The sequence below is a fragment of the Xiphophorus maculatus genome, chromosome 2 (assembly GCF_002775205.1).
Source record: "Xiphophorus maculatus strain JP 163 A chromosome 2, X_maculatus-5.0-male, whole genome shotgun sequence".
Classification (NCBI taxonomy): Eukaryota; Metazoa; Chordata; class Actinopteri; order Cyprinodontiformes; family Poeciliidae; genus Xiphophorus; species Xiphophorus maculatus.
This window is the reverse complement of record NC_036444.1, coordinates 7,888,997-7,901,034: the sequence shown is the minus strand read 5'-3', so window position 1 is coordinate 7,901,034 and position 12,038 is coordinate 7,888,997. Positions and strand designations below refer to the sequence as shown.

The following is a 12,038-nucleotide window of genomic DNA, read 5'->3' as shown; positions in this document are numbered from 1 at the left end:
AGGCCTTCGCAGCGCTTTGCTGCTCGGGCCTAATAAACAGTACAGATACAATAGGCCTTCGCAGCGCTTTGCTGCTCGGGCCTAATAATATTGTTTTTACCTGGTCCAGATCTTGTAACCCTCCCAGTTTGCTAACGACGGTCCGCGGAGAGTTTTCTCCCACATCCACGTCCTGAACACTCATGGCCTCCGCCAGCGGGTGGCGCCGGACGCTCAGGATTCTTCCAACACGCAGATCCAGACGTGACGCATCGATGCGAGACTCCGCCCCCAAAGAGAGCGGGTCTGAGACCGGACGAGCTAAAAGATGGATATGAAACGTGACTGTCGTTTTATTTTCCTCTGGTTTCTCCGGTTTGTTGTTACCTTTCCTCTCTGCTCTCCTCCTCCTGCCTGCTCGGTCTCTGCTCTCACCGGAGGAAACGGAGGGAGGAGGACAGCATGAAGGAACAGCAGCTGCTGGTGCGGAGGGCGAGGTGGGGTCAGGGGTGCAGTGGGCGGGGCTTACACGGTGAGGGGGCGGAGCCTGAGAGAACAACGCTTTGGCTGGAAGAAAGAAAACATGTTAAATCAGCAAGAAAGAGATGAAATACCAATAACGGCTGAATTCATCTGAGTAACGTTTAATTTAGCAAGATATCAAGTCTAACGCAGTCTAAGAATGTCCGCCGTGTTTCCAAGAGGTTAAAAACGTTTCCATAAAACTTCCTTCAGAACTTTATGGTTCCTCAGGCCCCAATGAGAACGTCTTTTAAAGAAACATAGGATAAACGTTTGACCTGGTGGAGTTAAGATGTTGTTAGGTGTTAAAGTTTGGTTGGTAGTTTCCGTACCGGTGCGTCTCTTCTGCTTGTCCTGCAGCTGACCCCTCAGCTGGTCGATGTCCTTTTTCAGTTTGGCGTTTTCAACCAGCAGCTTCTTCTGCTCTCTGACGGACGCCTGCAGCACTGCAACACACACAATATCATGTCATCCACAAGGTGGCGCTGTGTGGGAAATACAAGAGAATGTAAATATATTACATATTTCTTCTGATTTTGCTTTTTTTCCCTTAGTTTTTTAATGTTTCTGGTCATCATAAGACTAAATACACATTTTTTTTTTTTTTTTTGCATTTTCCTTCTTGTGACATTTTAAAGTTTGTTCAAAATTTGCATGAGTTGGATGGAAACATCATGATTAGCTAGATTTGGTTGAACAGTTCCTGTCTGACAACATGAAGCAGGAATTCATTACATACTTTCAAGAACAGATATGGAACAACATTACTGTCAGCTTACAAAGTTCACTAAATCATTTCTGAGGCTTTAGACATGATCCACAGAAGCCAAGTTTCAATCACAAGTGTGAGCAAAACTTTTTTGATATTCTGCAAAAAATTAAAAAACAGTTTTGCAAATATACTTTTTTTTTTCTTGTTAAGTGAGAAATCCAATTAAAATGTAAATAATTTTATTAGAACTGTTTTAGAGTTACTGGTGAATAATCACCAAACATATCTGCTCATGCCTTCAAACTCTTCAACATCCAGAACCAACATGTTTGGACCCGTCTGTCCCAACAGAACCAGAACCAAACTGGTTTCAGTCAGCAGTAAGGTTCTGGGCAACCTGAACCTTACTGGACCTGAACCGGCCAAACGGCTTTAAAAGCCTAAAATTAATGTGGGATTATGTTCATGATGTGTGGATGGAAACGTCTGAGCTGACCTCTGACCTTTAACCTGATGATGTCATTAAATTCTCAGGGTTTGTGTCTTACAGGCTTTCTCTCTGCTCAGCAGCGCGTGGGTTTTAAAGTACTCCATGATCTGCTCTCCATCTTCCGGGTCCAGTTTCTTCAGCGCCGCTGCCAGGCTGAAAAAACAAAAAGCAACAAAAAACCCATCAAATAAAACAAAGCTTGTGCTGACAGAGGTCAGAGGTCAAAGGTTTTCTGCCAATCTGAAATATTAGCAATAATTTTCAGTTTGCTGCATTATTATTAGCATTAATTACTGTTATTAATAGAAGTGGTTGAAATGTTTATCAATTTATTTTAAAATAAATATATTTAAACAAAAAAATATTTTTTTATTACATTTATGTAAAGTTGTCTATTTAAAATGCTCTTTTTCGTCAGGTTCAGATGTCATCAGTTAATCTGGTTAAAACTAACAGAAACGATATTCAGTCAAACATCATTATTCAAATGAGACAATGACATCACAACGTTTATGTTTAGATGAGATCAGAGCGGGCGCCGCCTGCCTCCGGGCGCCACGCACAGCTAAAGGTCAGAGCTAATGCACCAGAAAAGTTTGTTTTTATTAAACCATGAATGAGTGCAGGAGCTTCCTGCATGATATTATCATAAAGTGGCACAATGTCAGAAGAACTCATGCAGAGAATGCAAAACTATGTAGTTTGATTCAGAAATGGGAAAATAATTTCCTATTTATTCGCCTCCAACAAAGACAATGAACTTAAAAAACACTTTGAAAAGCTAAAGTGCTGTCAGCCCATTAACAAACTAAAAATGGAACATTTTCAATGATGCATCAATCTGTGACACTTTGATGAGACAGAATACAAACACAAGATATCAGTGATGTCAGACAAATCTGACATTTCACTCCAGATATTCATCATAGAAAAGCTGTTTAATACCGGAAATTTATTTGGAGAATTTTGTCTAGTCAAGATTGTAGTATCAAATTATAGCTCCAGATAAAAAGTGAGATATAGTAACTTTACTTTGACTAGTCATCCCTTAATTACTGACCATCTGAAATACACATTTCAGATGGTCAGTAATTAATTGCAGATATCTTGAATTAAAACTTCTACATAAATTAATGGCAAATCCGATGTCATTTATATTAGTCAGAATGTAATTAGAGCTATTTTAATTTACAAAGACACCCAGTCAAACTAATTTCAGATGTCTGGAATGTTGGTGTGAAACTGATTTTATGGTAAATCGGCCTGCCATATCCCCAAGCAACAAAATTAGCATGCTAACGGAAATGAGTTAGACATTTGAGAGAAACATCGATATGAAGGAGATTTTGAAGGGTTTCAGCGGCAGATTATGTTAGATTGTTGACGTCAGACTTGTTGTGGACAAACAAACGTCACGGGATTAGATTAACTGGACCAGTGTGGACGTAAAAAGAAAGTTTTTGTTCGAGATTTTTCTGTTCTGTCAATGATGGAGACTCTGGCCGGTGAGTTGGACTTTATTCTGCATTTCTAAGTTGTTTGACTAAACAGTTCACTGTCTACAGTTATAACTTTATCCTTGATTGGTGTAACTTGTTAGAATCTCAAGAGTCTTAGCTTTCCAATTATTTAAAATATGTATACAAAGTACAAACAAAGCGCATGACGTTTTGACGTCCAGCGCGCGGTACATAAGAACTTCCGGTGGTTTAGGAAAGTGGAGTTAAATAAATGGAACGTTTTTCTGATTTGACCTGTGAAATTTGCATGAACGTGTGTTTGTCTCACATCTGTTTCACAATTATGTTTATTATTATTATTATTATTATTTTTGTTTTTGTGTGTCTGTTGTGAAGTCAACCTACTGGACCTGAGATGAACAAAGAACAGTTACACATAATTATTAGGCAGCTTCTTTTATTTAGGCAAGATGAGCCAAAAGTAGATTTAATAATAAATCAATAACAATGTATATAAACTGCTGCTGCCTAAGTTACCCAGCAGGTTGTTGCTAGGTAACCAAAGAATGAGTGAGTTGCTAAGCAACCAAAGAGTGAGAGAGTGAGTTAGTTGATGCCACCAGCCTTGCTTTGCTAGCTGTGAGAAGTTAAGTAGCTGAAGTCTTTCCTCTGGTTACATCTCCCAGAAGGCTGTGCGGTTCTGGATCAGAGTTTAATCAATTTTCTATCAGACTTATTATGTATTGATATTTATATTTGTGCCTCATAACTGTTTAAAGATTAAAACAACAGCAGCTTGGAGAGAAAACTGTGGCCAAAACAGTAAAGGTCACATCAGCAGTTTGTTAGTATTTGGAATATTTAAAACAAAAAACTAATCAATAATGATCAATATTAACTGATATAAAACAACCATATTCAAGGACTGTTTTTTTGTGTTTACTGGGAAGTTTTGAGCTGGTTATAATTTTTACCTAAACAGATGAAAATAGAAAAATGAGGAAGGAAAAAGTTTTTCATTTAGTTGTGTAATAATTCTGTACAATAGCTGGCAGATATTCCCCTGAGAAACCAAAACCTCACGTTTACTTCCGTAAACATGCATGTTTGTTGTTTATTAACATTTTGGATTAACAGAGACTAATGTAGTTGGTGATTAAAAAGAATATTTTTTTAATTGCGGCTGCTGCTGACGCTGTAGATGTGAGTTTCTGTCCTGTGGGAACCGTTCCTGTGTCCTCCCACAGCAGCTAAACAAACCCACTCACAGCTCCTGACATGCAGAGACACAACAGCTGCAACAGGCCTGATGCTAAAAATACCTGCAGCCAGTGGAGCTCACTCACATGAGCGTACGGTAACTACACTGAGAACAGACTCAGACTGATACATGACTGGGAAACAGAAAAAAACTCAGGAAAAATGACTGAAGTTTCAGTGAAACATCCAGGTCTGTTGTTGCTCTAAGGTTGACCAAAATGTTTCTACTTTAAGACTTAATCTGGAAAACAAAGATGAACTAGTGCTTCTTTTTAAGATAAATTTCACAGTTGGGAATGAAACAGAGCAGCCTCAGGTGGTTTGGTTAGTTTCGGTAAAGCGTTTGGTACCTGGGGTTGAACAGGTTCTCCATGTTGTCCATGTTGACGCTCGGCTGGCTCCGCTGCAGAACGCGCGTGGAGCCCAGGGGTTTCGCCTCCGGTCCGCCTTCTGTCAGCTGTCTGCCTCCATCAGCGCCGTCTGTGGCCAGAGGTCAAAGGTCACATACCTCCACTTTTAACCACAGGGGTATCAGAGGTTTACGTTTTGATATCCACCGTATTTCATTGAACAGAGTGAAGACAAACTGCATGATGACCGGCGCCTTGCAAAAGTCTTCACACCCCTGGACCTGTTCACATTTAGTCAATAAAACCACAAAAATCAGTGCATTTAATTCAGATTTCAACTTTTTATTCATAAAAGATTTCTGTTATGAATAAAAACTTTCCTTTCATTTTGTCTGTTACATGAAATTCCAATAAAATCTGAAATTAAAGTATTTATCTGAGATTTCAACGACATAAGTCACTAATAAACAGTTTTCTTTGCTAATAAATGTAATTTTTTATTGATCTCTTTAAGTCAAGCTCAGCAGGACATGAATGTTCTTGAACTGTGGTTGCATTGATTTAATGAACAATTAGCTCCACCTAGTGGAGAATTGGGCAAACTACAAGCCCCAACCTAATCAGAGGACAACAGAGTGAACTGGTGAAGATGAGTAAGTAGAGATTTGTGCTCCAGTCTTGATTTAGATTTAATTTAACTTATTTATTTAGTTTTATGATTTTTTTTAAATCTATTTTTTTGTCCACTGACTAAGCTAACTTACATTAGCAACCCTGTTTTGCATGTTGACATTCAAACAGTGTTGCATGTTTTACACCAGATGTTTTGCAAATGTTTGCTTGATTTAACTACAAACAAATAACTTACCGCAGTGAAACAGCATGTTGGATATTGTGGTCAGGGTTTATGAAGAACAGCTGGACTCTTCAGAGTCATTGGTTCTAAATTCCACAAAGTTTTATTTCATTATATTTTTTGAACAACTAATGAACCTTTTGTACGTCTGAATGTTACATTTGATGCGTTTCATTTAAGTCACCAGTCGGAGCCTGGATGTTGCAATGATCTAAGATTCGTTTCTGCTTTGTTTTCAGTGAACGAGGTGATAAAATGCTGTTTCTCAACCTTTTGAGCATTAAAAACTGCACCTTTTGTTTGTTCATAATCTTTGTTCTAATGTTACTTTAAATCTGCTGAGCCTGTTGTGTCATTTCAAGATCAAGAAGATGCAGTAAACCATGTAGATGACTGGAAGATCTCCAACCTGTTCTGACATATTGAAAGAAATTGATTTAGGAAAGTTCAGTCTAAATTTGTTATTTTGTAATTATAATCATTATTTGTATTATTATTTCCATTTTAGTCCTTAAAATACTTGAAGTTGCACATAATACTTTTTGTCTGTAGGATGACATCATTTTCAACGATTACATCAGATATTCGGATCTGTTAGTTACTCAACCTGAGTCACCTTTTTACCAAACACTTTTTACTCCTGAGTAATATCTTGGATAGCTACTTGTGTGAAAATATGACCATGTTTGCTACTCTTAGTTGAGTAGAAATGTTTGGTTCCCACCTCTGACTATAACATGATAAGAAAATAAGCAACTGAAATATAAAGTTCAGAAATAACAGAGAACTATTATTCTAAATAAAATCTGATTGTTTGGAATGAAAACATCTATTAGTGAGACATGAATGAGAGGAAAACTGCATTCAGGTTGTTTGTATTTAGTTTTTATCTGACAGGTTGTCTGTCAGATGTTTTAATATTGTTTTAATTATTCCGTTTTCATATGTATTAAATCAGTCAGTTAGAAATACACAAATGCTTACGTTTCCATGTTTACAATACTGACTCAAAATGAACTATAAAGTTCAAGTTTAACAAATAATTTGGGGTAATGACGAATATTTTAGATTAATCTGCCGGAAACTTCGCTGCTAGCTTCAGCTAGCTCTGTATTTCTCAACTTTCTCCGGAAAATTCCGAGTGAAACCGAGCTCAGGTGAGTCATGCGCAGAGGTGAGTCAGCGGGGCGGAAACCGAGAGAGAGAGAGAGAGAGAGAGAGAGGAGAGAGAGAGAGAGAGAGAGAGAGAGGAGAGAGAGAGAGAGGGAGGGAGGGGGCTGTCTGCGTCCCGAAGGAAACGAACCATATTTGGAGTCTAAACATGGAGGAACGCCAGGCACGAGCCGCGGGCCAGGGGAGGGGCTCCTCCTTCACCCGGCCGAGAGAGAGAAGGAGGACGGAGGGGAAAACGGGAAAAAGGCACCGATTTCCGAGAAGAAGACGTGGAATTGTTTCAGAAAGCGGTGAGTACATCTCCGTCTGCCTTAAAAGAGGAAGAAAAACCATAAATTATTTTAGATTTTATTGGTTAGCGGAGAGGAAACCTCCAAAGTTACGTTTTGTGGTCGACAGGTGTTTTCCTGGATTCAGCTTCATGTCTTAATTTCAAAATGAACGACTCAAGAAAATCTCAGAAAACTCCACAAAGTTTAAAGTCACTTTAAAAAATCTATTTTAAGTCTCCGAGCAAACTTTGAGCGATCGATCAGTTGACTTAGAGACAGTTTTTAAAGAGACTGTTTTGATTGAGCTAGCTAGAAAACAACAGCGAGGTAAATATTTTACTGTAAATATGGCTAAATATGGGTTTCCTGGTCTACAACTACATTTGCATTTCAGCCAGTTAGGAAAGTGAATATTGTCACTTATTTTCTGATATTTTGTAAAAGTGTTTAAAAATCATTTTAGTGAAACATGTCTGCATGTTTAAGCTCTAAAATTCAAACAAGTTTCCTTAATTTATGTTAACTGTATAAAACACGACACATAAGATCTTTAATAACCTGACCTCACATCTGCTAAGTGTTTTATTTTAGTGTTAACATTTTTTATCTAAGCATATTTATGAGACTTGAGAGAATATTTAGTTGATTAAACATGGTTTATTTATTATTAGTGAATAGAATAAGCTGTTGCATCATGTCTTTGTTGATAATAATCTGACTTTCATTCACTGATAATCTGGAGTCTGTCTGTCAGACTGATCATATCCGTTTTCAGGCTGTAGCTCCTCCTCGCCTCCATCGTGTTGATGAATCAGCTCTAATCTGTGGAAATTGAATTCTCGTGTTTCTAACTTCATTAGGCCTGATTCCCTGCTACTCTGTAAACAGGAAGCTGCCAGGAAACGCACAGAGAGTCTGTTCAGAGGAGAAACTCTCCAGGTTATAAACGGCTCCAAACAGCAGCTGAATAGAGTACAACTTCCTGTTAAAGTTTTGATCCATAAACGTAGTTTAAACGCTCTAGAAACAGATTTTAGGCCTGGCCTTGGTGAGTTTACTTTTTCTGTGACTCATGATCAACCAGGGATGGTTTCCTTAATCCCCTTGGATGAGTTGGCAGTCACAGGTTTTAGCTCACATACCGGCCAACACCACACACAGGCTCCTGGGAGTCAGCGGGCGGAGGAGGCATGTAACGCACATCTACATCTGAAACGAACTTTTCTTATGTTCCTGAACACATCTGTCATGATGCACAAGTACAGGAGAGTCAGTGAAGAAGAAATGCTAAAACCAGAGCTAGATGTCTGAGAACCTGCAGTAGAGCCTCAGTAGAGCAGCGGTGTTACAGTCCTGGTCCTGCAGGATGCAGACCCACCATGTGACCCTCCTGCTGCCCCTTAAGGACACCCCTGGTCCAGCTCTGTCTGCAGCTGCCCATAGAAAAACCCTTTGCTCTGGATCCTCCAGGCTCCCACATACCTCATCTGAATCCTAGCAGGCAGTCACATGGTTCCTGCATGTTTGCATTTAACACACACACACACACACACACACACACACACACACACACACACACACACACACACACACACACACACACACCTCCCAGACCACGGCGCAGACCACACTGTTCTGCAAACACCCCAATCTGTGAACAACAACGTTACAGTTTCCATCCAGGACTTGTTAACCATTCACCAGTCATATTTTATAATATGAAGAATCATAAAAGTTTACATAATTCCTCATTGCATCAGATAAAAGTTTCTATGTCTCCTTCAGAAACCGGATAATGGAAGCGGATTAGTTAGAGAGAGATATCAACATTTCTGTCTGAGCAGCGTCTGCATAAACTCAAACCTCTGACCAATCAGACAACACTTCGGACTGAGTTCTGTAGAAATAGTTCGACCCGGCCTGGTGTCGAGTTCGGAAACAAAATGATGCAACGATTATCACGTCAATGAGAACCGATTTCAGCGCTTCGCATCAGTAGGTCGAAATCTTTATGGTGCCGATCAGAACATCTATTCATCCAGAACATATTCATGGTTCTGGTAAAGGTCTGCTGTAGATTCACTCCTCTATCTCCATCAGGAAGCTTCTGGAGAACTGGTATCAGAACTGGTGGAGCTCATTAAACTGGTGGAGCTCATTTAAACTGGTGAGCTCATTTAAACTGGTGTAGATCTAGATTTTTATTCCAGAAGCCTCATGGTAACTCGTTCCAGAACCAGGCTGGGTCACTGTTCTGTTGTAACACCCAACCATGTCGCTCACATGGTTCTGACTCTGGTCTATAAGGAATAACTAAACCCATAAGCTGTATAAATGGTTCCTTATGGTTCTATTATTATGTGTAAGTAAAAAGTTTTATTCCTCAATATTTGGCCTAAAACCGTCTCACTGCTGCCCCTCCTGTGGTTTTAAACAGCTACTGCAGTTGAATGGTCCTACTGGTTCCAATGGTGGGATCATGATTGGTGCTTTGTTGCTGCCAGAAGTTTCCCAGAACAGGAAAAAGTTGCTAGAGGTTCTGAAAAGTCACTAAATATAGTGACAAAGTCTCTCTAACATCTGTCACCCAGCTGTTGCATGAAGCTGCCACCACCATGTTTGACAGCTGGAGCAGTGTTCTTAGGTTTGGAAACCTGATCCTGATCCACATTTCTCTAAATGGCTCCATTTTTATCTAATTTGACCATAAGTGTTGTGCTGCAGGTTCGTATGGAACTAGCTAAAGGCCAAAACCTTTTCACTGCGTCCTCTGGAGCCCACTCAGCTTCAGCTCTCTGCAAGTTCAATCATTCACGCTCCAGTTGTTGGTCGTCTTGTGCAAACAGAAACATTCTTCCTCATCTGGTTCATCAGTGTGATAGTAAATATCTGTGATATTCAAATATGTGAAGCTCCACAAATAGAGAGCAAATAAAAGGGCTTTGTACCTTCAGCTGGGCTTTGTCATTGAGCCGATACTGAAGCTGAACTGACTCCTCCTCATCCTCCCAGTGGATGTGACCAGACTGGTTCTCAGGGCGTCTCGGTGAGGGAGGTTCTCTGTGGTTACCTGAAGTCAAGCCGCTTCCTGCTCAGAGTCTGGGGAGAAAATGCATGAGAACCTGCAGAAGAACACACAGTTACTGTAATCAGATCAGAGTTCTGTAATAAAACCCCAGATGTTTAAATATGGAAATGATTTTAGGTGCATGTGCGCTCAGGCTGATGTAAACACACACAATGGGGTGTGTGTGCAAGGTCACGACCTGTCGGCGACTAAAGATAAAAAATTCCTGCGCAGGTGAAAAGAATGACTCATGAAATGAATCATCTGGCGGCAGGAAGAGTTCAGACTTCATGAGAAATGATTGGATAGTTTACATTCTTACAGCTGATTGGCCGATTCCGATCTACAAAGACAGGACTTCTTACTCTCAGCTGAGTCTCATTTTTTAAAGTTTTACTACAGATCTAGATCAGCTCAGCTGCAGGTTCTTACATCCTGAAGGTAAACTTTGGACACCAGCCAGTAGAGAGACTCTGTCTGTTTACTGTTAAATGCAGCGTTTGCTTAAATAAATCAGTTTGATTTTTGTTTGCATAAATGTCAGATTAAGTGGAAAAATAATCTAAAAATGTAGCATCTTAACAGCTTGTGCAGACTGTTTAACTGCAGACTGTTTAACTGCAGACTGTTTAACTGCAGACTGTTTAACTGCAGACTGTTTAACTGCAGACTGTTTAACTGCAGACTGTTTACCTGCAGACTGTCTTCCTGTTTTGAGGAGTGGAACCAGAAATCACTTTTAACCTCAGAGAAACTGAATGTTTGATTTCTAAATGGCTCAAATGTAAATTTAAATGTTTGTTTTTCAGGTTTCTGCTGATTGAGACTCACCCTGACCTGGTTCTGCCTTATCTGTGACCTCGGAGACCAAACACCTGCACCAGACCTGATAATCAATCAGGCCTGTTATTGGTTAACAGACTGACTGGAAGGACTCTGATTGGTTGATAAAGTTTAGTCCATGGCCGCTTCAGAGCTGATTGAGAAGGAGGAAGTCCGGATCCCCGTGGAAGCCAACGTGACCTCGTCAAACTCCCCGACACAGATTCATCCACAGAGGGTTGCCAACGGTAACCCCACCCGCCACGCCTCGACGCCGTCGCCTCCCCCGGACGACCTCGACGGTAATGACAGGCGTGGCGGGCTGTGCAGCCTGATGCTGATCGAGTCTCTGAACAACAAGCTGAAGAGACGCTGCGACTACGAGAAGATCTGCGCCGAGGCGGAGCCGGCCGACAGCCTGCCCAGCGAGTGGTGGAAGACCGGCGTGGCCTTCCTCTACGCCTTCTTCAACCTCGTCTTCACCACCGTCGTCATCACCATCGTCCATGAGAGAGTACCCGACAAGTCGGTGAGCCCGCCGCTGCCGGACAAGTTCTTCGACTACGTGGACCGGGTCTCCTGGGCCTTCACCATCACCGAGGCCAACGGGCTGATTCTGGTCGGGCTGTGGCTGGTCCAGTTGGCTGCTGCTCAAACACAAGTATGACACTGACTGATACTGGGGTTACTGGGAATACTGGGGTAACTGGGGTAACTACATCCATTAATAATAATATATTAATAATAATATAGGTTCTGCCTTTACATTAACCATTAACAATCCACTATTATTATTTAGTTATATAATGGATGTAGAAGCAAAGACGTATTTACAGCGTTTATATTCCTTTGTTTCCATGACGTCTGGTTTCGCCTGTATTTGTTGTGTTTTTAAGCTTTATTGATCTGTTATTGATTGGTTCTCCGTCTCTGCAGAGCCATCGTGGGCCGGCGGTGTGTTTCTTCCTCATCGGACTCTCTACATGTATCGCTGCGTCACCATGTACATCACCACGCTGCCGGTGCCGGGGCAGCACATGGTCTGCGCCCCCAAAGGTTGGTTGTTGAACTGGAC

The 12,038-nt window shown here is 40.7% G+C and overlaps 2 protein-coding genes across 2 annotated transcripts in view; one reads left to right on the top strand and one right to left on the bottom strand.

Moving 5' to 3' along the window:
* LOC111611773 (aminoacyl tRNA synthase complex-interacting multifunctional protein 1-like) overlaps positions 1-8,603 on the bottom strand; it is a 47,035-nt gene extending 38,432 nt beyond the window's left edge. Inside the window, exons 1-7 of the mRNA XM_023349730.1 lie at positions 8,557-8,603; positions 4,981-5,054; positions 4,774-4,903; positions 1,762-1,856; positions 834-947; positions 367-546; positions 101-300 (exon numbers count right to left, since the gene is read on the bottom strand). Of these exons, the coding sequence (XP_023205498.1) occupies positions 101-300; positions 367-546; positions 834-947; positions 1,762-1,856; positions 4,774-4,903; positions 4,981-5,054; positions 8,557-8,561 (798 nt within the window). The 5' untranslated portion in view covers positions 8,562-8,603. The remainder of the gene's footprint in view (positions 1-100; positions 301-366; positions 547-833; positions 948-1,761; positions 1,857-4,773; positions 4,904-4,980; positions 5,055-8,556) is intronic.
* Positions 8,604-10,978: 2,375 nt separating this feature from the next.
* The window catches only part of LOC111611769 (E3 ubiquitin-protein ligase TRIM69-like), a 16,757-nt gene continuing 15,697 nt past the window's right edge, over positions 10,979-12,038 (top strand). Inside the window, 4 exon segments of the mRNA XM_023349721.1 lie at positions 10,979-11,603; positions 11,605-11,624; positions 11,900-11,918; positions 11,920-12,019. Of these exon segments, the coding sequence (XP_023205489.1) occupies positions 11,103-11,603; positions 11,605-11,624; positions 11,900-11,918; positions 11,920-12,019 (640 nt within the window). The 5' untranslated portion in view covers positions 10,979-11,102.